At 38.3% G+C, this 24,624-nt stretch overlaps 1 protein-coding gene across 5 annotated transcripts in view; it reads right to left on the bottom strand.

Moving 5' to 3' along the window:
* Positions 1–24,624, bottom strand: part of DCC (DCC netrin 1 receptor) — a 1,205,330-nt gene that overhangs the window by 24,557 nt on the left and 1,156,149 nt on the right. For 3 of the 5 annotated variants that reach the window (XM_002757246.7, XM_008979838.5, XM_008979835.5), the window contains exon 27: positions 20,620–20,832. In XM_002757246.7, the coding sequence (XP_002757292.2) occupies positions 20,620–20,832 (213 nt within the window). The remainder of the gene's footprint in view (positions 1–20,619; positions 20,833–24,624) is intronic. The other 2 variants (XM_035271116.3, XM_035271117.3) reach the window with 1 other exon arrangement.

Genomic DNA, 24,624 nt, shown 5'->3' with positions numbered 1-24,624 from the left:
TTGTTTTTACTGGGTTTGCCAAAGATTAGATGGTTGTAGATGTGTGGTGTTTCTTCTGGGCTTATGTTCTGTTCCAGTACCAGTACCATGCTGTTTTGATTACTGTAGCCTTATAGTATGGTTTGAAGTCCAGCAGTGTGATGCCCCCAGCTTTGTTCTTTTTGCTTAGGATTGTCTTGGCTATACAGGCTCTCTTGTGATTCCATATGAAGTTTAAAGTGTTTTTTTTTTCCAGTTCTGTGAAGAAAGTCATTGGTAGCTTGATGGGGATAGCATTGAATCCATAGATTACTTTGGCTGTATGGCCATTTTCACTATATTAATTCTTCCTAACCACAAGCATGGAATGTTTTTCCATCTGTTTGTGTCTTCTCTTATTACCTTGAGCAGTGGTTTGTAGTTCTCCTTGAAGAGGTCCTTTACATCCTTTGTTATTTGTATTCCTAGGTATTTTATTCTCTTTGTAGCAATTGTGAATGGTAGTTTGCTCTTGATTTTGTTTTCTGTTTGTCTATTATTGGTATATAGGAATGCTTGTAATTTCTGCACATTGACTTTGTATCCTGAAACTTTGCTGAAGTTGCTTATCTGTTTGAGAATATATGGGCTGAGACGATGGGGTCTTCTAGATATATAATCATGTCATCTGCAAATAGAGACAGTTTGACTTCCTCCTTTCCTAATTGAATACTCTTGATTTCTTTTTCTTGCCTGATTGCTGTGGCTAGAACTTCTAGTACTATATTGAATAGGAGTGGTGAGAGAGGGTATCCTTGTCTAGTGCCAGATTTCAAAGGAAATCCTCCATCTTTTGTTTGTTCAGTATGATATTGGCTGTAGGTTTGTAATATATAGCTTTTATTATTTTGAGACACGTTCTGTCAATACCTAGTTTATTGTGAGTTTTTAGCATAAAGGGCTGTTGAATTTTGTCAAAGGTCTTCTCTGCATCTATTGAGATAATCATGTGGTTTTTGTCTTTGGTTCTGTTCATGTGATGGATTATGTTTATGGATTTGCATATGTTGAACCAGCCTTGCATCCCTGGGATGAAGCCTACTTGATCATGATGAATAAGCTTCTTGATGTGCTGTTGCAATCTGTTTGCAAGTATTTTATGGAAGATTTTTACATCAATGGTCATCATGGATATTGGCCTGAAGTTTTCTTTTTTAGTTGAGTCTCTGCCTGTTTTTGGTATCAGGATGATGTTGATCTCTTAAAATATGTTAGGGAGGATTCTTTCCTTTTGTATTGTTTGATACAGTTTCAGAAGGAATGGAACCAGCTCCTTTTTGTATGTCTGGTAGAATGCAGCTGTGAATCTGTCTGGACCTGGACTTTTTTTGGTTGGTAGGCTATTGATTGCTGCCTCTACTTCATCCCTTGTTATTGGTCAATTTAGGGTTTCAACTTCCTCTTAGTTTAGTTCTGGTAGAGTACAGGTGTCTAGGAATTTATCCATTTCTTCCTGGTTTACTGGTTTATGTGCATAGAGTTGTTTGTAGTAATCTCTGATGGGAGTTTGTATTTCTGTGGGCTCAATGGTGATATCCCCTTTATCATATTTTATTGCATCTATTTGATTCTTCTCCCATTTCTTTTTTATTCATTTGGCTAGCAGTCTGTCTATTTTGTTGGTCTATTCAAAAAACCAGCTCCTGGATTTATTAATTTTTGAGGGGTTTTTTGTGTCTCTCTCTCTTCCAGTTCTGCTCTGATCTTAGGTATTTCTTGTTTTCTGCTAATTTTTGAGTTTTTTTATCTTCCTCCTCTAGCCCTTTCAATTTTGATGATAGGGTGTCAATTTTAGATCTCTCCTTGTTTTTCATGTGGGCATTTATTGCTATAAATTTCCCTGTCGACACTGCTTTAATGGTGTCCCAGAGATTCTGGTAGGTTGTGTCTTCATTCTGATTGGATTCGAAGAACATCTTTATTTCTGCCTTCATTTCATTGTTTATCCAATCAACATTCAGAAGCAAGTTGTTCAGTTTCCCAGTGGTTGTGTGGGTTTGAGTGTGTTTTTTAATCCTGTATTCTAGTCTGATTGTGCTGTGGTCTGATAGACTGTTATGATTTCCATTTTTTTGCATTTGCTGAGGAGTGATTTGCTTCCCATGATGTGGTCAATTTTAGAGTAAGTGCAATGTGGTGCTGAGAAAAATGTATATTCTGTGGATTTGGGGTGGAGGCTTCTGTAATGTCTGTTAGATCTGCTTGGTCCAGCTCTTCATTCAAGTCCTGGATATCCTTGTTAATTTTCTGTCTTGTTGATCTAATATTGACAGTGGAGTGTTGAAGTCTCCCACTGTTATTGTGTGGGAGTCTAAATCTCATTTTAGGTTATTAAGAACTTGCTTTATGTATCTGGGTGCTCTTGTGTTGAGTGCGTACATATTTAGGATAGTTAGCTCTTTTTGCTAGATTGATCCTTTTACCATTATGTAGTGTCCTTCTGTGTCTCTTTTGATCTTTGTTGGTTTGAAGTCCATTTTATCAGATACTATGATTGCAACCCCTGCTCTTTTTGTTCTCCATTTGCTTGGTAAATCTTCCTTCACTTTATTTTGAGTCTTTGTGTGTCTTTGTATGTGAAATAGATTTCCTGAATATAGCATACTGATGGGTTATGACTTTTTATCCAGTTTGCCAGTCTGTGTCTTTTTTTTGGGGGCATTTAGGCCATTTACATTCAATGTTAATATTGTTATGTGTGAATTTGATCCTGCCATTTTATTACTGGCTGGTATTCTTTCCCATTAGTTGACTCATTTTCTTCATTGCATTTTTGGTCTTTGCCCACCAGATTGCTTTTACAGTGGCTGGTACTTGTTCCTTTCTGTGCTTAGTGTTTCTTTCAAGAGCTCCTGTAGGGCAGGTCTGGTGGTGACAAAATCTCTCAGTAATTGCTTGTCTGTAAGGATTTTATTTCTCCTTCATTTATGAAGCTTAATTTGACTGGATATGAGATTCTGGGTTGAAAGTTCTTTTCTTTTGGATGTTGAATGTTGGCCCTCACTCTCTTCTGACTTGTAGGGTTTTTGCTGAGAGATCTGCTGTGAGTCTGATTGTCTTCCCTCTATGGGTGACCTGACCTTTCTCTCTGGCTGCCCTTAGCACTTTTTCCTTCATTTCAACCCTGGTGAATCTGACGATTATGTGCCATGGGGCTGCTCTCCTTGAGGAATATTTTTATAGAGTTCTCTGTATTTCTTGAATTTGAATGTTGGACTGCCTTGCTAGGCTTGGTAAGTTCTCCTGCATAATATCCTGGGGCATGTTTTCCAGCTTGGATTCATTCTCCCCATCATATTCAGGTACACTGATCAAGCATAGAATAGGTCTTTTCACAAAATCCCATATTTTGTGGAGGCTTTGTTCATTTCGTTTCACTCTTTTTTCTCTTGTCTTGCCTTCTCTTTTTATTTCATTGGGTTGATCTTCGATTTCTGATATCCTTTCTTCTGCTTGATCAATTCGGCTATCAACACTTGTGTCTGCTTCACGTAGTTCTCATACTGTGTTTTTCAACTCCATCAAGTCATTTTATGTTCTTCTCTAAGCTGGTTATTCTAGTCAGCATTTTGTCTAACCTTTTTCCAAGGTTTTTGGTTTCTTTGCATTGAGTTAGGACGTGTTCCTTTTTAGTTCAGAAAAGTTTGTTATTATCTGCCTTCTGAAGCCTGTTTTTGTCAATTCATCACACTCCTTCTCAGTCGTGATGTGATCCTGTGTTGTTGAGGAGTTGTGATCCCTTGAAGGAGAATAGGTGTTTTGGTCTTTGATGGTTTCATCTTTTTTGCACTGTTTTTATCCCATCTTTGTGGGTTTACCTGGCTGTATTGTCAGGGAGCTGCTTGATGAGGTCACTTGTCTGCCTGTGGAGGTGCTACTGGGTTTCTAGGGACTTCTTTAGGTTACTAGGGAAGCTTCCTGTGTCTTTTGTGTTTGTACTGGGAGATTAGGCCTGCCTCTTCCACTGACCTAGTGGCGCTATTGAGTTGTCAAGAATGCTGTCCCATTGCTACATAGGCTTTCTGTTTTTTTTTTGTTAAAACATGTAGCCCATCCCACCCCTCTAATGGTAGGTCGTACCACTGGGCTGGATTATTCAGGCTTCAGCTCAGACTGTGGCACTGACTGCGCAACCTGCTAGAGTCAGAGCTTCAGCCCTCTGGGGTTTGTAGGGGAGGGTAAGGACCCACCCAGCAGCACTGGGCCATCTCCCCCTTTCAGCTTCCTCTCTCTCTGGGTAGGGGGAGGGGGCAATAGCTCAGTCTGCAGGTTCTCTCGGCAGTCTTTTGGGCTTATGCATCTGTTTAGGTATGTGTGCCAATCCAGGACACTATCTTGAATTTTTGTTCAACTCCGTGCTTGTAATTCCTGGCACTTGACTGGCAAAGATCCCCTGCTCTGTGTATTGCTGAGGCTTTGGGGGAAGCACTGTATCTGGACTGGAGTGCCAGAGAGGGAGCCTTCAAATCGCCAGTCAGATGTACTTTCTGGGTGAAGAAGCAACCCTCCCCGCCTCGGTCTGCCCTGAGTGGACTTTGCTCACTGTCAGACGAGACCCATTGAAATGCACCTGGGTTGGAGCCAGATCTCTGGATTTCTGTGTCTCTCTCATTGGGTGTTGTGCACTGGAGTTTATTCAGCCATCTTATATTCCCCTCTGAGTGAGTTTCTTAATCCTGAGTTCTAATTTGATTGCACTGTGGTCTGAGAGACTGTTATGATTTCCATTCTTTTACATTTGCTGAGGAGTGTTTTACTTCCAATTATGTGGTCAATTTTAGAATAAGTGCAATGTGGTGCTGAGAAGAATGTATATTCTGTGGATTTGGGGTGGAAAGTTCTATAGATGTCTATTAGATACACATGGTCCAGAACTGAGTTCAAGTCCTGGATATCCTTGTTAATTTTCTGTCTCATTGATCTGTCAAATATTGATAATGGGGTGTTGAAGTGTCCCAATATTATTGTGTGAGAGTGTAAGTCTCTTTGTAGGTCATTAAGAACTTGCTTTATGTATCTGGGTGCTCCTATATTGGGTGTATATTTATTTAGACTAGTTTAGTTCTTCTTGTTGCATTGATCCTTTTACCATTATGTAATGCTCTTCTTTGTCTCTTGATCTTTGTTGGTTTAAAGTCTGTTTTATCAGAGACAAGGATTGCAACCCCTGCTTTTTTTTGCTCTCCATTTGCTTGGTAAATCTTCTTCTATCCCTTTATTTTGAGCCTATGTGTGTTTACAGAATACAGCACACCAATGGGTCTTGACTCTTTATCCAATTTGCCAGTCTGTCTTTTGATTGGAGCATTTAGACCATTTACATTTAAGGTTAATATTGTAATGTGTAAATTTGATCCTGCCATTTTGATGCTAGCTGGTTGTTTTGCCCATTAGTTGACGCAGTTTCTGCATTATGTCGATGGTCTTTACAATTTGGTATGTTTTTTCAGTGACTGACACTGGTTGTTCCTTTTCATCTTTAGTGATTCCTTCAGGAGCTCTTGTAAAGTCATGCCTGGTGGTGATGAAATGTCTCATCATTTGCCTGTCCATAAAGGACTATATTTCTCCTTTGCTTATAAAGCCTAGTTTGGCTGAATATGAAATTCTGGGTTGAAAATTCTCTAATGATGTTGAATATTGGCCTCCACACTCTTCTGGCTTGCAGGGTTTCTGCTGAGAGATCTGCTGTGAGTCTGATGGGCTTCCCTTTGTGGGTAACCTGACCTTTCTCTCTGGCTGCCCTTACCATTTTTTCCTTCATTTCAACCCTGGTGAATCCGACGATTATGTGCTTTGGGGTTGTTCTTCTCAAGGAGTATCTTTGTGGTGTTCTCTGTATTTCCTGAATCTGAATGTTGGCCTGCCTTGCTAGGTTGGGGATGTTCTCCTGGATAATATCCTGAAGAGTCTTTTCCAACTTGGTTTCATTCTCCCTGTCACTTTCAGGTACATGGATCAAATGTAGATTTGGTCTTTTCACATAATCCCATATTTCTCAGAGGCTTTGTTCATTTCTTTTTACTCTTTTTTCTGTAATCTGCCTTCTCACTTATTTTACTGAGTTGATCTTCAATCTCTGATATACTTTCTTTCCCTTGACAGATTGAGCTATTGAAACTTGTGTATGCTTCATGAAGTTCTCATACTGTGTTTGTAAGCTCCAACAAGTCGTTTATGTTCTTCTCTATACTGGTTATTCTGGCAAGCATTTTGTCTAACCTTTTTTCAAAGTTCTTAGTTTCCTTTCATTGAGTTAGAACATGCTCCTTTAGCTCAGAGGTTTGTTTTTACCAACCTTCTGAAGCCTGCTTCCAAACTCATTTTTCATCCAGTTTTCTTCCCTTGCTGGTGAGGGATTGTGATTCCTTGGAGGAGAAGAGGTGTTCTGGCTTTTGGCAATTTCAGCATTTTGGTGCTGGTTCCTTCCCATCTTTGAGGATTTATCTACCCGTGGTCTTTTAAGTTGGTGACTTTTGGATGGGGTTTCTGTGTGGATGTCCTTTCTGTTGATCGATTTTGAAGCTATTTCTTTCTGTTAGTTTTTCTTCTAATAGTCAGGTCTGCTGGAGTTTGCTGGAGGTCTATTCCAGACCCTGCTTGCCTGGGAATCACCCACAGGGGCTGCAGAACAGCAAATATTTCTGCCTGTTCCTTCCTTTGGACACTTTGTCCCAGAAGGGTACCTGCCAGATGTCAGCTAGAGCTCTCCTCTATGAGGTGTCTGTCAGCCAGGATATATAGGATACATGGGGGTCAGGGAGCCACTTGAGGAAGCAGTCTGTTCCTTATCAGAGCTCAAGGGCTGTGCTGGGAGATCCCTTCAGAGTTACTGGGCAGGGACATTTAAGTCTGCTGAAGCAGAACCCACAATCACCCCTTTTCCCATGTGCTCTGTCCCAGGAAGTTGGGGCTTTATTTGTAAGTCTGTGATGGCTGCTGCCTTTTTTCAGAGGTGGCCTGCCCAACAAAGAAGGGAATCTATTTATTTGACAGTCTGTCATCTGCAGAGGCCCTGCTGAGCTGCCGTGGGTTCCGCCCAGTTTCTGTGTAAATTTCCCAGTGACTTTGTTTACTCAGGCAAGGTTAAAACTGCCTACCAGAGCCTCAGCAATGGTGGACGCCTCTCCCCACCCTGATCTCAAACATCCAAGTTTGAGCTCAGATTGCTGTGCTGGCTACAAGAATTTCAAGCCAGTGGAGCTTAGCTTGCTGGTCTTCATGGGGGTGGGACACACCGAGCCAGATCACTTGGCTCCCAGGCTCCAGCAGGGGAATGTGCAGTTCTTTCTCACTGGCATTCCAGGTGCAACTGGGGTATGAAAAAAAAAACTGCTACAGCTAAAATGGCTGCCCAGTTTTGTGCTGGAAACCTGGGGCACTGGTTTTGTAGGCACTGAGGGAATCTTCCTGGTCTGCTGGTTTTGAAGGCTATGGGGATAGCTCAGAATCTGAGCCAGAGAGCCAGAGTGTCGGAAAATGTCCCAAATAGCTTCCCTTGGCTAGGAGAGGGATTTCTTCAGCCCTTTGTGCTTCCTGGGTGAGGCAACAACCACCCTGCTTCGGCTTGCCCTCCTTGGGCTACTCCCACTGTCTAACCAGTCCCAATGAGATGAACCTATACCTCGACTGGAAATGTGGAGGTCATTTGCCTTCTGGATCGATTTCACTGGAAACTGCAGACTGGAGCTGTTCATATTCAGCCATCTTGGTGGAGGTCTATGTGCACTTTTAACTAGATCTTAAAGAGCATACCTTATTGCTTATGCCTTGGGGATAGGAAAATCAAAGTTCAAGGAAGATAAAGGACTTGTTCAAAGTCACTCAGTTGGTAAGTCTGGGTTAAATTACATGTTGTTTCTTAGAAAAAAAATAAATTCTACAAGGTAGGCTTTGATAGAAAGCTTAGTGAAGCCGACAAGTCAGTCTTAGAGGAGAGGAGTGTGTCAGAGTGAGACAGAAAGAGAAGAGATATCAGTTATAGTGTGAGATGGTGGTAGTGGGTGATGGAAGAGGTGGAAGAAAGAATAAATCAGCATATTTCTGCTCTCTTCTCTATGTTGATACCAGCTAGACTTGCTTGGATTTAAACGGTGAGCCATAAATATAAACACCATGGAAGTGAAAATTTCTGAAGTCTTGGGAAAGAATAACAAAATAGTACTTGGCTTTAGAGCTTCCTTAGTTTGAATAATGCAAATGGTGAAAACTGTCTTCAAGTACCTTCTTTTTCTCAACTCCTCTTTAGCATTATCTAGCCTCCTCAAACACATACTTACTCTTTTGACATACAGCATTTTATACCCAATAAATGATTTATGATAAACCTAAGGCTTTGGACTTAGATTGAGAAAAGTTGTTTCAGTACAAGGTTTTGGAACTGGTCTTGAAAAGCAAAGCAGAAGAAAAACAGACATTGGTTTATGTTCCACAGGTGAGCCTAAATGGAAGGTGATGACAAAACAGCTGGTCAAGCGGTTAACCTGTTATAGATAATAATTGGAGACCCCAATACACACAGAGAGAAATATCCATTTAAATTCAAGTGAGTTACCAAACCCACAAGTTCTTCCATGAACCCCGGGTTAAGAGCATACAACCTGCTCAAAATCGAAACTACCTCAAAATATAATCTGCAGAGGGTCAGCCTCAGCATAACCTGGAATCTTTTTAGCAATTCAGAATCTTAGACTCTACTCCAGATCTGCTAAATTTGAATCTGCATTTTCATAATGTCTGCAGGTGATTCCCAGGCGCACAAAACTTGAGAAACACTGCTTTCAATAGCCCTGTCCATGGTGAGCTTAGAAGTTAAGATTTATATCTCAAATTATGTTTGGACATGACTCATACTGTAACATGCTTAATAAAAACAATATGTATTATTTTTCAGTGACAAGACAAAGGCATCAGTAGTATTTTACATGTGCTCAGTGAGAAATAACCTCCTTTTTAAATTTTCAATAGCTTACTTCTTACTCCTCAATTCTTACCCCTCTTTCTCTTGCTATTGATTCTCTTTGCAGAGAGTTGGTCCATGGAATAGCTAAATTGAAAGTAAGAACTGGGATCTAGGAAATTCCTTAAGCTTTAATCACATTAGATTGGGCTATTGTGAGGAGCAATTCAGGAGATGCAGGATTTGTGAGAGAGAAGAAGCCAAGTAGTGACCACCTAATCTGTACACCTGTTGTATATAAGGCCTTACTTGCGACCTATGCTATTGTAATGCAGTGTGATCATTTGCAGTGTGACCATTTTACTGAAATAGTGAAAATGGCTTCCTGGCTGTTAAATGGATTTATAATTTGAAAGCAAGTCCTGTTCAAATGAAAGAGGCCACTCTTCGCTCTAGACTCAGGAAATGACATTCAGACAGCTCTGAGCAGTTGCTCTGAACTGCTTTGCTCATCATCTCTCTTCCATTCATGGGTTCATTTAATCACCCCTTCTCTGTTGAATATAGTTGTGGGAAATATAGCATACATGAGTTAGATACTGTAGCCATCAAGCTCTTAAAAAAGACTTTAAAACTCCCTTTCACTTGATCCTACTGCTTCATATATAAGGTGATGGGAACTTCACCAGGCTCAACTTATCAGGCAACATGGTCTCCAGATTTATCAAGTATTCTAATGTGTCTGTCAGTCTCAGGCATGTGTGCACCAAGCAACCTGTTTCTATTAACTGAGGTACCACTCAGGGAGTAAGCAAAAAGAAAATGAACAAATGACTATATTATTTTAAAACAACACTGACTGAAAGTTAATTTTTGACTTAACAGTATATTAGGTTCACACATTATTGTGGTTTAAAAAAATGCAGTCTTAGCCATGCATGGGGGCTCATGCCTGTAACCCAAACACTTTGGGAGTCTGAGATGGGTGAATTGCTTGAGCCCAGGAGTTTCAGACCAGCCTAGACAATATGGTGAAATCCTGTCTCTGCAAAAAAACACAAAAATTAATCAAGTGAGGTGTTGCTCACCTGTAGTTCCAGTTACTCTGGAGGCTGAGGTGAGAGGATCACAGCTTGCTGGATCAAAGAATCAGAAATGTGAAAGAAGAATGTTCTAGAAGAGCACTTTGAAAAAGATGTTGAAAATAGCAGTCACTACAAGTGCCATTATTCTTATAAGCCTGTAGTGCAATTATTCATTTCCAAATGAGAGGCATATGCTCTCATGAATAGGGCTTACTTATCATTGTTTTTCACCAAATAAGCTTGTTAGAATCCCTTTTACTACACAAGATAAAGGCATTCTCCTCTAAAAGCCTTGACATTCTAGTAAATAAAGAGATCCTGGAAATAAGAACATCAATCCTCCTGCAAGCCTACAATGAAAGTTGATGCTGGAAAATACACAAGATGTTTAACATGGCACTTGAATTCGTTTATAAGTCCCTGCCAGTAAGATAAGAGTGTAAACATTCAAACTAGAAGACTGTTCACATAATCTTTTAGATAGTACAGGTCATATCTTTAGAAATGGTTTGCTGATGGTTAAACTCTCCATTTATTTTAATATCACAGAGACTTTTTGGTTTCAGTGTGTTAGATTTTTTCATACCACATTTTCAATAGTCCATTAACACAGCGGTTTATGTGAGCACTTTATTTGTTTCAACATTTCCCGTTGTTCTCAAAAAAAACAACTGTAACCTTATGCTCATTGAAGAGCTCTGAAGAACTTTGCCAGCTATTTAGAACACTTAAAATGTATGCCATGAGTCTCAGAATCCTCATTCAAACTAAAAACATTCTCTTACTCATAGTCGTCTTTCACGAAGCAAAGAAAAAGGATAAATGGAGAATATCTACCCTTATTTCTGTAGAAAATAAGGTTGTGGAATTTCATGTTTCCTTTCTCTTTAAAGAAGAAAGATCCTCTGCTTTCACAGATGAGAAAAGTGAGATTCACAGGAGCAAAATCAATTATGTAGTTGACACAGTAGAGAGACTACTCCTTAGGACTCTCACCTCCACTGATCCACACTCCTTCTCTTTATGAACACAGAGAATGGTGGTGTTCCCCACGCAGGCTACTGCATATCTGTTTATTTTCATAAAAAATAAAGTATTGAATTTCATTCTACCTGACTTCAAACTATACTACAAGCCTACAAAACAGCATGGTATTGGTACCAAAACAAACAGAGCTATAGACCAATGGAGCAGAACAGAGGCCTCAGAAATAATGCCATACATCTACAACCATCTGATCTTTGACAAACCTGACAAAATTAAGAAATGGGGAAAAGATTTCTTATTTAATAAACTGTGTTGGGAAAACTGCCAAGTCATATGCAAAAAAGCTGAAACTGGATCCCTTCCTTACACTCTATACAAAAATTAACTCGATGGGGTAAAGATTTAAATGTAAGTAAGACCTAAATCCATAAACACCATAGAAGAAAACCCAGGCAAGACCATTCAGGACATAGGCCAGGCAAGGACTAAAACACCAAAAGTAATGGCAACAAAAGTCAAAATAGACAAATGGGATCTAATTAAACCAAAGAGCTTCTGCACAGCAAAATAAACTTTCATCATCACAGTAACCAGGCAACCTACAGAATGGGAGAACATTTTTGCAATGGACCCATATGACAAAGGACAAATATCCAGAATCTACAAAGAACTTAAACAAATATACAAGAAAAAAACACCATCAAAAAGTGGGCAAAGAATATGAACAGACACTTCTGAAAGGGAGACATTCATGCAACAAATGTGGGGAAAAAAGCTCATCATCACTGGTCATTAGATAAATGCAAATATCAAAACCACAATGAGATTCCATCTCATGCCAGTTAGAATGGCAATCATTAAAAAGTCAGGAGACAACAGATGCTGGAGAGGATGTGGAGAAACAGGAACACTTTTAAACTGTTGGTGGGAGCATTAATTAGTTCAACCATTGTGGAAGACAGTGTGATGGTTCCTCAAGGATCTAAAACTACAAATTCCATTTGAGCCAGAAATCCTATTACTGGATATATACTCAAAGGATACATCATTCTTTTATATAGACACATGCACATGTATGTTCACTGTGGCACTGTTCACGATAGTAAAGACTTGGAACCAACCCAAATGCCCATCAGTGATAGATTGGATAAAGAAAATGTGGCACAAATACACCATGGAATACTATACAGCCATAAAAAAGGATGAGTTCATGTCATTTGCAGGGATATGGATGAAGCTGGAAACCATCCTTTTCAGCAAACTGACACAAGAACAGAAAACCAAACACCACATGTTCTCACTCATAAGTGGGAGTTGAACAATGAGAACACATGGACCCAGGGAGGGGAACATCACATTTTATGGCCTATGTATCTGGGGAGGGGGGTAGGGGAAGGATAGCATTAAAAGTAATACCTAATATAGATAACAGGGTGATGGATACAGCAAACCACCATGGCACGTGTATATCTATGTAACAAACCTGCATGTTCTATACATGTACCCCAGAACTTAAAGTATAATTAATGAACTACTGAATTTCCAAGGGTTGTGGCTTCAACTTGTCTTTTCCACTCTATGCAATTTATTTGGCTTTAGCATAAGATGCTATTTATAGTTCAGATTATTAAACATTTTATCATATAATGGTCATGAATTTGTCATTTCATTTATCTGCCTTTATCTTTTTCTAATATCTAGTATATAATAGATTATAAACTTATAAAGTTGCAACTTGCTATGCTTTGTCTGAAATCATTATTAGACTTGAAATTGAAGAACTGAAGTTAAATTCTGGCTCTCACCTTGATTATTTTATTATATTCTGACCAATTCAACCAACATTTGAGTGTCCACCATGTGTAAGGGTGGGGATGAAGGTTATTAAGAATAATGACATGTGACCCTGGAAAAGTTGCAACATATTCCACCTCTCTGAATATTTACCTCTGTGTTGGTAATGGTGATAAAGTTACTTCTCAGGTAGATATAAATTTATTTAAAAATGTCCTTTATAAAAACTATAAAAAGGTGACAAAGTATAGAAATTAAACCTTATAACTTTCTTTTAAAAAGATGTTTTCTTTTCAAAGTATTTAATAAACAACAAAATCTATACTGCAGTAGTGAACCATGTGACCTATCAAGTTTACAAGATATGTGAAACCAATATTTACTGCTTTGAAAACAGCCTGCTGCCCACCTCTCTTTCACCATTCTTTCTGTCACTCATGGGGCCACCCACTCTGCAGTATAATCCGAGGACATTCTTTGTAACTTACATGTTTCAAATTATGTCTTCTATTAGGTTACAAAGCTCTGAAAATAGATTTTTTTTCACTTTCTCTTAATAGCTGGATGGCCACTGAATACTTGAAGCTCAGAGTTTCATTGTGTTAGGTTGATAGTTAACTTCAATGTCATATATGATCTAACAATTCTTGATGCAATATTTTCTCTTAATTGGGCAAATCTTTCATTAAAGTGACTCAAATTATTCAACTGTAGTCATTCCCTCCCTCTCCCAAAGAGGTTTTTGCAATTCTGAAAAATATTAGCTGTTCGTTTTTTGCTCTCATTGACCTCTGGTCACACTCTCCAATGCCCATTGTGAACAATAGTTCCATATGCCTTAAACTCTTATTTTTATCTTCTTTATTCTCATCTTTATTTATTTATTTATTTTGTTTTGTTTTTTTTTTCATTATCCTCTATCACTTTAATTTTTTTTTTTTTAATTTTTTATTGGATTATAGGTTTTGGGGTACATGAGCAGAGCATGCAAGACAGTTGCGTAGGTACACACATGGCAGTGTGCTTTGCTTTTCTTCTCCCCTTCACCCACATTTGGTATTTCTCCCCTGGCAATCCCTCCCCACCTCCCCCTCCCACTAGCCCTCCCCTTTACAAGGACACATGCACACAAATGTTCATTGCAGCACTGTTTACAATAGCAAAGACCTGGAATCAACCCAAATGCCCATCAATGATAGACTGGATTGGGAAAATGTGGCACATATACACCATGGAATATTATGCAGCAATCAGAAATGATGAGTTTGTGTCGTTTATAGGGACATGGATGAATCTGGAGAACATCATCCTCAGCAAACTGACACAAGAACAGAAAATGAAACACCGCATATTCTCACTCATAGGTGGGTGATGAAAAATGAGAACACATGGACACAGAGAGGGGAGTCATCTTTATTTATTAATTGGCTTCCAAAGCTCTGGCCATCAGTGGTGTGAAAGGAACAGATGTCAGAGTTCAGCCCCTTGGCTTCCTGCCTTACCATAGAGGAATACTCAACAGACTGGACAGGTAAGTTTAAGACAGATGTCAACTATTCCAGGGTTTTCTGGCTAGTCACCACTTTTGTTATAAAATCTTCTTTCCACATAATGCCAAAAGAAATAAAATATTTACTCAAACACTCAGCTAATGACTTAATCTACCTGATGTAGTTCTTCCTAAAGAATAATTATTAGGATCCTTGAAGCCCCCTTTTGGGGGAGGGGAAGTCACTCTAAGAATAACTGTTAACATCACAAAAAAGCTAGGTGAAATCCTTTATCTGTTACCTCGGCCAAACTTAAAGAATTCAGAGAAATGTAGCATTGTTGACCTTGAGCAGGCTGCCTAAGCTTTTCAGGCCTCTGCTTTGTCACTTACTTACAAATAGAGTATCCATCACTTAGCTTACTCATAATGGCTCTTCTCGAAATTATTTCTCTCTCCTCAGGGCAATTAACAAAGCTATTTTCCTATTTATATTTATTTACTAAAACCTCATCATAGAGGAAAATACTAATTTATTAAACCACCAAGTAGGTTACAGACTCACAAATATTATTGATATTTAAAGCAAATTTGCCTTAATTTCATTTTACCAATGGACAATTTAGGATGACCAGACCAAATCAAATCAAATTTCATCTATTAAAAAAAAATCTGTTAGGAGTGAGGACAGGAAAATTTCAAGGAGATAGCTACCAAAAAGCCACAGATGGATGAGATGAAACTTACTTACGTAATAAGATGTAGTGTAATTTTCCACTCTAGCATTGATTGGAAGTATTGGCTCCAGTAACACCAAATCAACACATTTCTCCTACTAAGCTGTGCCAATGATTTATTCGATCTGACTGGCCTTTAATATGACCCTCTTGTGTCACCTGCTAAAAGATGTCTGATCTCCCATGACCTCTGCCTGTGGCTGATTTTAGCAGAATGGAACACTCCTGTGGTATTCTTGATGAATACCCCCAATGGCAGCCTAGGAGTGGCTCAGGGAAAGCAATTGTATTAATGCATTATAGTAATTTATTGGCAGTTTTGTGTGATAGCAGATTTACTGAAATAAGGCCTGCCAAAAAGATCAGGTTACATCAGGAATACATGATTTCCCAACCATCCATAAAATATAAATCAAATGCCTTTTCTGTCCACTGTCAGCCACCTCCACCCACTCCTTGTCCTCAATCCCCAGACAAATTGAAGCACATGCCACAATTTGCACGGGGAAAATCAAACTCAATTTCGCAGTACAATGAAGTGAGTTTTGGTCTTGTCATGTCCACTGATATATTGATCCCTTGAAGATGGAAAAGATCAGAAAGCTCTGGAGTTTTGCTTTTATAAATATATGCATTGTGTAAAATGCAATGTGTAAATGAAGGAAAATATAGTGCTTATGCAGTTTTGCAGAGTTGCAAGAGGTCCAGGGGGCTAATGTTATAAAAGAGTATTATGACATTAAAGTCACTATTTAACAGATCACATTTTCTTTCCTTTTAGAATTATATCTCTAGAAGACAAATGGTTTCCAAACACAGGTTCATTTAAAGTGCAGCTGATCATTTCACAGCTAAAAGGAATTTTAACCAGTAAAGAAAAAAACCACACACACCCTATCTTGGCCCTTTGTAAAATTTATGTCAGATCTATAATGCAATAAGCCTACACACCACTCTATCAGACCTTTTCTATTTAACCTGAAAGGGGACTAAGCCAAATCACTTACATGTCTACATTTGTGATATGCAAAGTGTAGTGATTGCAGCTTGCATGAAATGTGTCAAGATCTCACAGTTATTCATGTCTATAGATAAAGCATTAAAAAATGGAACCACTCTATTAAAAGGTGATGATGAAATTGTAAGAAACACCCTAAATACCCTAGAGTCTTGTAAGTTGCATTTTTAATTCAGCAGGTGGAAAAAGCAATGAGGAAATGAATCTGTTTTCAGGTAGGCAAAATTTTAGTCGTTATGACAACAGAATGGCTTTCTAATTACTGCTTACTATAAAAATATTGCAAAATGCTCTACAACCCCATGGAGACTATTACTGCATAATATGTGTTGCCCTAGACTCATGTAAATCTGCTGCAAATATAGCTCTGTGTGCCTTATTGGGAGGCGAACTAAGGCACAGACTGATGGTGTTGCCAGTGAAAACCCACAGGGAGGGGAACACACACTGGGGCCTTTCAGTGGGTGGGGTGAAGGAAGGGAGAGCATCGGGATAAATAGCGAATGCATGCGGGTCTTAATACCTAGGTGATGGGTTGATATGTACAGCAAACCACCATGGCACACGTTTAACTATGTAACAAACCTGCACATCCTGCACATGTATCCCAGAACCTAAAATAAGAATTTTTAAAAAAGCAAATGCTCACACAGGAATGTGAGTGGGGAAAGAGCTGCTTCCTTGATCCTAATCTCAGAGCGTTCAAAGAAGTTTCTTGTTAGGCATGATCTTTAAAAATTAGAGCAACGCCTCACATTACCATATTCTAAGGTAATTACTTGCAGTAAGTAAAGATAAATTCATTACTAATTATGCAGTCCTTTCTTGTGAAATCCACAGTAAAATTATTTGAGGTTTTTTTTTTAAAGCTGACAAGAGAATGACTTTACTTCATCAATCAGTTTGACTAAAGTAATGATTTTCTTAGAATTAAAAACTTGTTGAAAGCTCTAAGTATTTCATCTGTAACTCTAAGAAGCATGTAGTTAATGTCACAGCTAATACATTTGTCAGTCTGCTAATTTTCTATTTCTATTAGAATAAGCAAACATCAGCCCTTTTTAAAAGCATGCTATTTACCATGTGTCAGGAGCAATGCAGGAGAACTTATTTGAAAAGCATGAGGGAAGGCATTATGAAAAGAACAGGAATCATAGGAAGACAATAAGAAACACGAAAGGGAAAGGAATTTAATAATTTCAAAGGGAAAGTGGGGCACGCCTCAAGTTGAGTAGGGGAGAGTGATATTTAAAGGGGAACTATAAAAAAAAACCATAAAATCAAACAAATGCTCAAGCCAGAGATATCTGAAAATAGGAAAGAAGAGATGGCTTGAGAGAAATTGTTCAAATACAAACAAACAAACAAAAGGCTCTTACGTATACAATGAAAAGAAAAGAAAATGATACTTTGCCTGGTTGCCATTAGATCAGAGAGTGGTTCTCTGGCTCTTCAGACATATTTATTATTTGATGAAATTGGTACAGAAACAGCCCTACTGACTCTACTTCTCTTCTGTGAAGGACATAATCCACTAATTTATACTACATTGTATCAGATTTTGTTTTAGGCAGCTCTGGGATTAATGTAATTGAAGAAGATAACAACTAGCAAAAAAAAAAAAAAAAAAAAAAAAATGCCAGCTCTTTCTTCCATCTATCATCAGAACTTCTTTTAAAAGAATTGTATTCTTTGTCATTATAGCACTCCAGAGCATAGGTTGATTTCCAAATCTTGTGTTCCAAACTAAACATCACTGTTCTTTTGGTGCTGTCAAGGAACAGTTAAGCCGCTTACCTTTCCTCATTAAAATGTGAGTGAAGAAGGCTAATGAGATAATATATTCTTTAATGCAGAATTATTTAAGATGTTTTCTTTTAATGATTTAATAGTTTTTGTTTTCCTTTTTGTCATTAAATAAGTTAGATATAAACTAAGAGGCACAAATGAGTTTCTAAAATTTGAGAACCCAGGTTTTCTGAAATTGAAAAGAGCAAGGAAAATATGCATTACTTACTTGCTAAACAGACTTAAGCTACTTAAATTCTCTGTGCCTCAGTTTCCTTGTGTATAAAATGAGGTTAAGACTAGTAGCTACCTCACAAAGTTGTTTTGAGGATCAAATGAGATGTAATAATTCTTCAGAAGCATGCTTGTCCTGTAGGTATGTGCATTAAAGATTCATTAAAGGTTATTGTTAGCAGTTGCAATTAACCTGTCACTATCTTGAATATTAGTTTTCTTCAAGGTCTGTTTCCTTGGTTGTGCTTACAGTGGGGAAACAGATGCAGCCAGAAATCACAAGAATGCATACACTTGACACCAGAATTTCATTAAATGAATGCTCTTGCTTCAAGTTGTCTCTGTCTCATTTATCAAAGACCTCATAGTTTTGGGGCCACGTAAAGTAGCGGATCCTTCCCATAATGTGTGTGTGTGGAGTATGTATGTATGCGAGAGTGGAGAGAGGGGCTTGGGTGATACAGACCTTCTTTAAGTCCCAGTGTGGGCTTTGTTGTGTGGGAAGGGCTATCTCCTGTAGAATGAAATCATGACCTGTGCTGAGCCCATGTGTCAGGGAAGACTCCATGGTGGAATGTGCATCCCAAGCAATGGAATCCTACATGCCTTCATGCTCCTCCCAGAGAGGCTGTGTAGCTGAGTATCCATATTGCACATCATATAAATGTTGAGAACATCAGAGGTGATGTGTAGAAATCAATGAATAGTCCAGCAACTAGACACATTCTTAATGTGCTATACAGTAATTGATATTCATAGTTCATAGGCAATCTCACTTTTCTAGCTTTTACAGTCATCATGTGGCTTGTGACTAACGCAATAAAATAAGTTATGGTAGGTCTGAGTAACAGAAAAGTAGTCAAATATATGAACATAATGTAGATTAGCCCAGTCTACCTCCTGTGCTTATTAAGAGGGCCATCTCAGGTTACTTAGAACCACAGATCTTTACTATCTTATGCCTGATATGCTGAGGGTTTTAAGTACTACATATTTATTGATCTCCATCTATTCATCTGTTGACCTGTCATTCATTCTACATGTTTCTTCTTTTCCTCCTCCTTCCTCCATCTCTTTTTTGTCTCTGTCTCTTTGATACTTCTCTCCCTCCCTAATCCCTGACAAAAACAAAATGGAGCTCAAGTTCAGCCCTTTTGGATACTAGCTGAAGTAATAAAATCAGTAGTACATTGGGAGACTGGGACTCCATAGTCTACTGGAAGTAGACTACTGACTAGCCATACGCAGAAAGCTGAAACTGGATCCTTTCCTTAAATCTTATACAAAAATTAACTCCAGATGGGTTGAAGATTTAAACATAAGACCTAACACCATAAAAATCCCAGAAGAAAACCTAGGCAATACAATTCAGGACATAGGAATAGGCAAGGACTTCATGACTAAAACACCAAAAACAATGGCCATAAAAGCTAAAATAGACAAATGGGATCTAATTAAACTAAAGAGCTTCTGCACAGCAAAAGAAACTGTCATTAGAGTGAACCAGCAACCAATGAGAAAATTTTTTTGCCATCTACCCATGTGACAAAGGGCTAATATTCAGAATCTACAAAGAACTTAAACAAATTTACAAGAAGAAAACAATTAACCCCATCAAAATTGGGTGAAGGATTTGAACAGGCACTTTTCAAAAGAAGACATTTATGCAGCCAGCAACATATGAAAAAAAGCTCATCATCACTGGTCATTAGAGAAACGCAAATCAAAACCACATTGAGATAACCATCTCAGGCCAGTTAGAATGGTGATCATTAAAAAATCAGGAGACACCAGATGCTTGAAAGGATGTGGAGAAACAGGAACACTTTTACACTGTTGGTGGGAATGTAAATTAGTTCAACCATTGTGGTAGACAGTGTGATGGTTCCTCAAGGATCTAAAACTACAAATTCCATTTGAGCCAGAAATCCTATTACTGGGTATATACCCAAAGAATTGTAAATTATTCTATTATAAAGACACATGCACATGTATGTTCACTGTTGCACTGTTCACAAGAGTAAAGACTTGGAACCAACCCAAATGCCCATCAATGATAGACTGGATAAAGAAAATGTGGCACATATACACCATGGAATATTATGCAGCCATAGAAAAGGATGAGTTCATGTCATTTGCAGGGACATGGATAAAGCTGGAAACCATCCTTTTCAGCAAACTGACACAAGAACAGAAAACCAAACACCGCATATTCTCACTCATAAGTGGGAGTTTAACAATGAGAACACATATGAAGAGGGATGGGAACATCACACATTAAGGACTGTTGGCGGGTGGGGGGCTAGGATAGGGATAGCAGGGGGTGGGGTTATTGGGGAGGGATAGCAGCAGGAAAAATACTTAAATGACAGAGTGATGGGTGCAGCAAACAACATGGCATGTATATACCTATGTAACAAACCTGCACATTCTGCACAGGTACCCCAGAATTGAAAGTATAATAATTTTTAAAAAGGTATATGACATGTGGGCTTTCTCAAGCACCCTCATGCACTTAAGAGGCACCAATAATAAGAAGAATTTTAAAGATGAACAATCAAGTATCTTACCTGGCTGAGACAAAAGTGGTGTGTAAGGGACTTTCGGTTCTATTGCACTCATTGGTGGAGGTAGCAAAGGATTGGCAAAGCTGCGGAGTGGATGAGTTGGTCGAACACAAGCCGTGGGGATGGTTCTGCTTGGTGCCTCCTCACTGCTGGAATGCTCAGGCTGAGATGGGGGCAGCATGGGTGGTTGTTGGGTGGTTGGTCCTTCACTCACTGCTGCAGTGGAGACAAGAAAAGTCATTCTTTATTCCTGGACAAAGTCTGTTTTCCCTAAGTCACGGGAAGGGTCTCTGGATTCATTCAGAGAGATACGATAGGATGTAGTGAGTCTCTTCTCCAAATTATGAACATTTATTATTCTTCTACCTTCATATACTTATGGAACATGATAGCACTTCCCTTTTAAACAGTAAAAATAGATCCAGCAGGACAGAAATTTATCTTGGAGGAAGGGTAGTAAAATAAATTCAGCACTGACTATATTGCCTGAACTGTCTGGTCCCTCTAATCATGAGTGATGAAGCGAGAAAAAAAGTTATTTCTCCTTTCATAAGTAGCAATGTCAGTGAAATTCAATGTACCAAACCCTGCTACAGCTGCATTATTATCTACCAGCCAATATGCCAATTTTTCTGTGATTTAAACATGCCATGTCAACTGTCAAACAAATGAGAGTTACAGGATGCTCAGAGGCATTGCTAATAAAACGATACAAATAATAATCACTATCATTATCTTCCATAACAAAATAGAGGCACATCTAGCTAAAAAAGTTATATGAGAGATGGCTCTGCCAGAACAAGTTGCCTGAATGCAGAATTGCAATTTTTCCTCTTCGGTAGTAAACCTTGCAATTTTCAGGCAGATTACGGGAGTTGAAGAGGTTCTGCACAGTTACTGTGAGAGCCTATGGACATATGGAGAGCTTGGCATATGGAAATACACCTTTTTCCCCACCTATTAGAACACAGTTAAGATGGAATAAAATATTTTCAAGGAAGTTTCTCATTAATGACAGTGATTGAACTGTTCATTCATATTCAAAGTCAACAGGTCCAGGTTAAACTGCAAGTGAAACGAGCTGCATAGTTAGGTGTAAGTGTTAATAAAATATTTCTGATGACTTCTTTCTTAAAGTTTTGTTGGGTAAATTGAAACAAAATGTGATAGAAGATAATATCTTTCTTTTGAAAGAGAATTTTTAACCAGGAAATATTTCAAGATAATTAGTGAGATAATTTTGAGACAAGTCTCCCGGAGGCTCAATAAGGTCAGCAAAGGGCAGAGAAAATAGAAAGAAAATCTGATAATGCTGAAGGGAATAGAGATATGCAGAAGTTAAATGTGTCTTCAGAGGGTATCTATACTCATTCCTCTATATTCAGAAGGGGCTAGAGGTCTTCTGGGTCATTGAGCAGCCTCTGGGCTTTTCCCATTCAGAGATGAAGGTGGAAAGATATAAGGTTGGCTGAACACAGGATGTAGCCATATAGCAATCAGAGCCAAAATACAGGCAGAGACTTGACAAAAGATATCTTCAAACAAGAAAATTGTAATACAGGCAGCAAATGAGAGAATCCCAAGGAGTTTGAAGAGAAGTACCTTATTTCCAGGCTTGGAAATCCTACCAAAGAATAAGAGAAAGAGCAAATGAATGCACAATATTAAGGATAAGGTATAGGGCTGCAAGCAAATCGAGGCAAATCCTTGGTGATGCTGGCTCTCATATGCAAGGCTTTGTGTAGGTGGTATACAAGGCACTAAATTTCTTTTAAGATTGTAAAGGGGTGAGGAACATGTGTGCTTGTATTCAAACAGTATTGTGTAATGAGATTTTTGAGAGTGTGATTCTAGAGACAATGAAAATTACTCAGGTTTGACTTTGGACTCATTTAGTATAAAGAAGAATATGACCAATGGTCAAATGTTTGATTAAAGGCTTGATTATTTAGCCAATAACCAACTTTGGGCATCCTTGTGTCACTGGTCTGAGAGAGATGCCATCAAGTTCCATCCTCATTCTTTGTTCCTGTGAGAAAGTTTACTTTAATGTGGGCCTTTTTACTAACAATTGCTTCCAGCCACAGGTCTCAGAGGACCCTTATGAAACACTGGATTATAGGCATTGCTTAGAAGGGAAAGGGAAGCCCTTTCAGAAAGGGTTCTCAAGATAATCCTTGAGTTGGAGAAAATTATTCATCACAAAGGGTTTGTAATCTCACAGGAGAAATTCTGGGGAAGTGAAAATGCTTTGGCTTCCACTAGACTGGTCTCTCTTTTCCTTTGTGAATTACATCTCACAAATGAGGTTCCTGTGGATGTTTCTCTATGTTCTCCTTTCATCTGCAATGGGCCAGCTTTTATTAAAGGGTCTATAAATGGCAGAGTAAAAATATCCATATAGGGACATAAATTTCACAATTGTCCTTAAAAATCTGCCTTAAATAATTCTCACTATTGAAGACAGATTGTAATTAACCCATATTATATTTTTAACAGTGCTTTAACCATTAAAGGGACAATAATATGTTTATGATGTTTTACTTCCTTCTTTCTTTCAATTTTTACTTTTCTACTTTTGAATTTTTAAAATGAATGAAATATACATTAAATTATTATTGTGATCATAAGTTAATAGAATGTACATGCATTTTTTAGTCTTTTGAAATTTGGTCTCTTATTTTGAAAAATTTCCTATTTTACATGAATTTTGATTATGTTATTGAATATTCTTTTTCCTAATCCTACTCTTTAATGCCATTGCTCCTCATCAGAAACTCTAAAAACAAAAGCTGTCTGCATGCCCAGTCCTCTGCCCCCCAGTTTTCAGCTAACATTCATGATCCTGGCTACAAACATGATGATGTGGCTCTTGACTTTGAGGGAAATGAAAATGGCTTTACATGGATGGGCCTCCTCTTTAGCAAAATCCATTCTTAGCACTACATAGGGAGAAAAGAAAAGTGCCTAATGTACTAGCCAGGAGTGAGAGAGCTCTTCCGCAAGATGGAGTATATCACTAATCCCTAAGGGACAGTTCTGTTGTGTCCAAAATGAATATATTGAACAGGTATAGGATTTCCATATATAATTCATAATTCTTATAAGTAGAGTAAAATAAATGCTCTTTGGAACTGGCTAACATTTAAGGCAGAAAAAACCCTTTAATAAACACTATAGTAACTGCTCCACTAGTGAAATACTCTCATTTCAGATGAGCATGTTTGTCCAGTTCAGGCACTGGCTTCAGGACACCTATGTGAAACAAATTGGCTTAGTGACACATTTAGCCATGCCAAGAGCTCTGAAAGAGGAGAAACCTGCTTTTTCCCATAACGTCCCTCTGCTCTGCAACTCAGAGTGTAGAGTGAAAATCAAATACATGCTAGCAAGGCACTTGTTTTCACATGATGAAATAGTCTGAATTCATTGTGCAGATAGCATACAATTACGCAGCAGAGTCAAATCTCAAGGCACTTTATAACAATTGATGTCAATACACATAAATAATTGCTACAGAATAACTGGCAAAAATATTGCAAAAATGGAATGAGATTTTTCTTCTATCTAAAAACTACAATATGTGATAGAAATATAGCAAGCCAATAACTCTAAGTAAAGAAAGACTTTGAGACATGAACACCTCTAGGAACCCAATTCACTCAGTAATCTCAGAAGAACGAAATGATGCAGTATTTTTGCATAACCCCAGTTTCTTACAGCCTGGATATTTTAAAAGACCCTAGAGAATAATCCATGAATTCCATTGCACTCCCGATTTTATCTAGGTCAAGTTTCATTTTTTAGTTGATTTCGAGATTTAGTTTCATTTTTTAGTATGAGCGAGAACGGGGGCAGAAAAATAGCATAGATAAAGTTGACCAGCCTTCACACTAGTTAAGACAATGTCAGAACTATAAGGAAGAGTGGAAATCTCTTAAACTTCTCTCCCATCACCTACTTGTTTCAAAGATGAGAAAGTGGGGGCACAAATTTTATACTTAATTG

This window comes from Callithrix jacchus, chromosome 13, assembly GCF_049354715.1.
Source record: "Callithrix jacchus isolate 240 chromosome 13, calJac240_pri, whole genome shotgun sequence".
NCBI classification, from domain to species: domain Eukaryota; kingdom Metazoa; phylum Chordata; class Mammalia; order Primates; family Cebidae; genus Callithrix; species Callithrix jacchus.
This window is presented reverse-complemented; position numbering and strand designations above follow the sequence as displayed.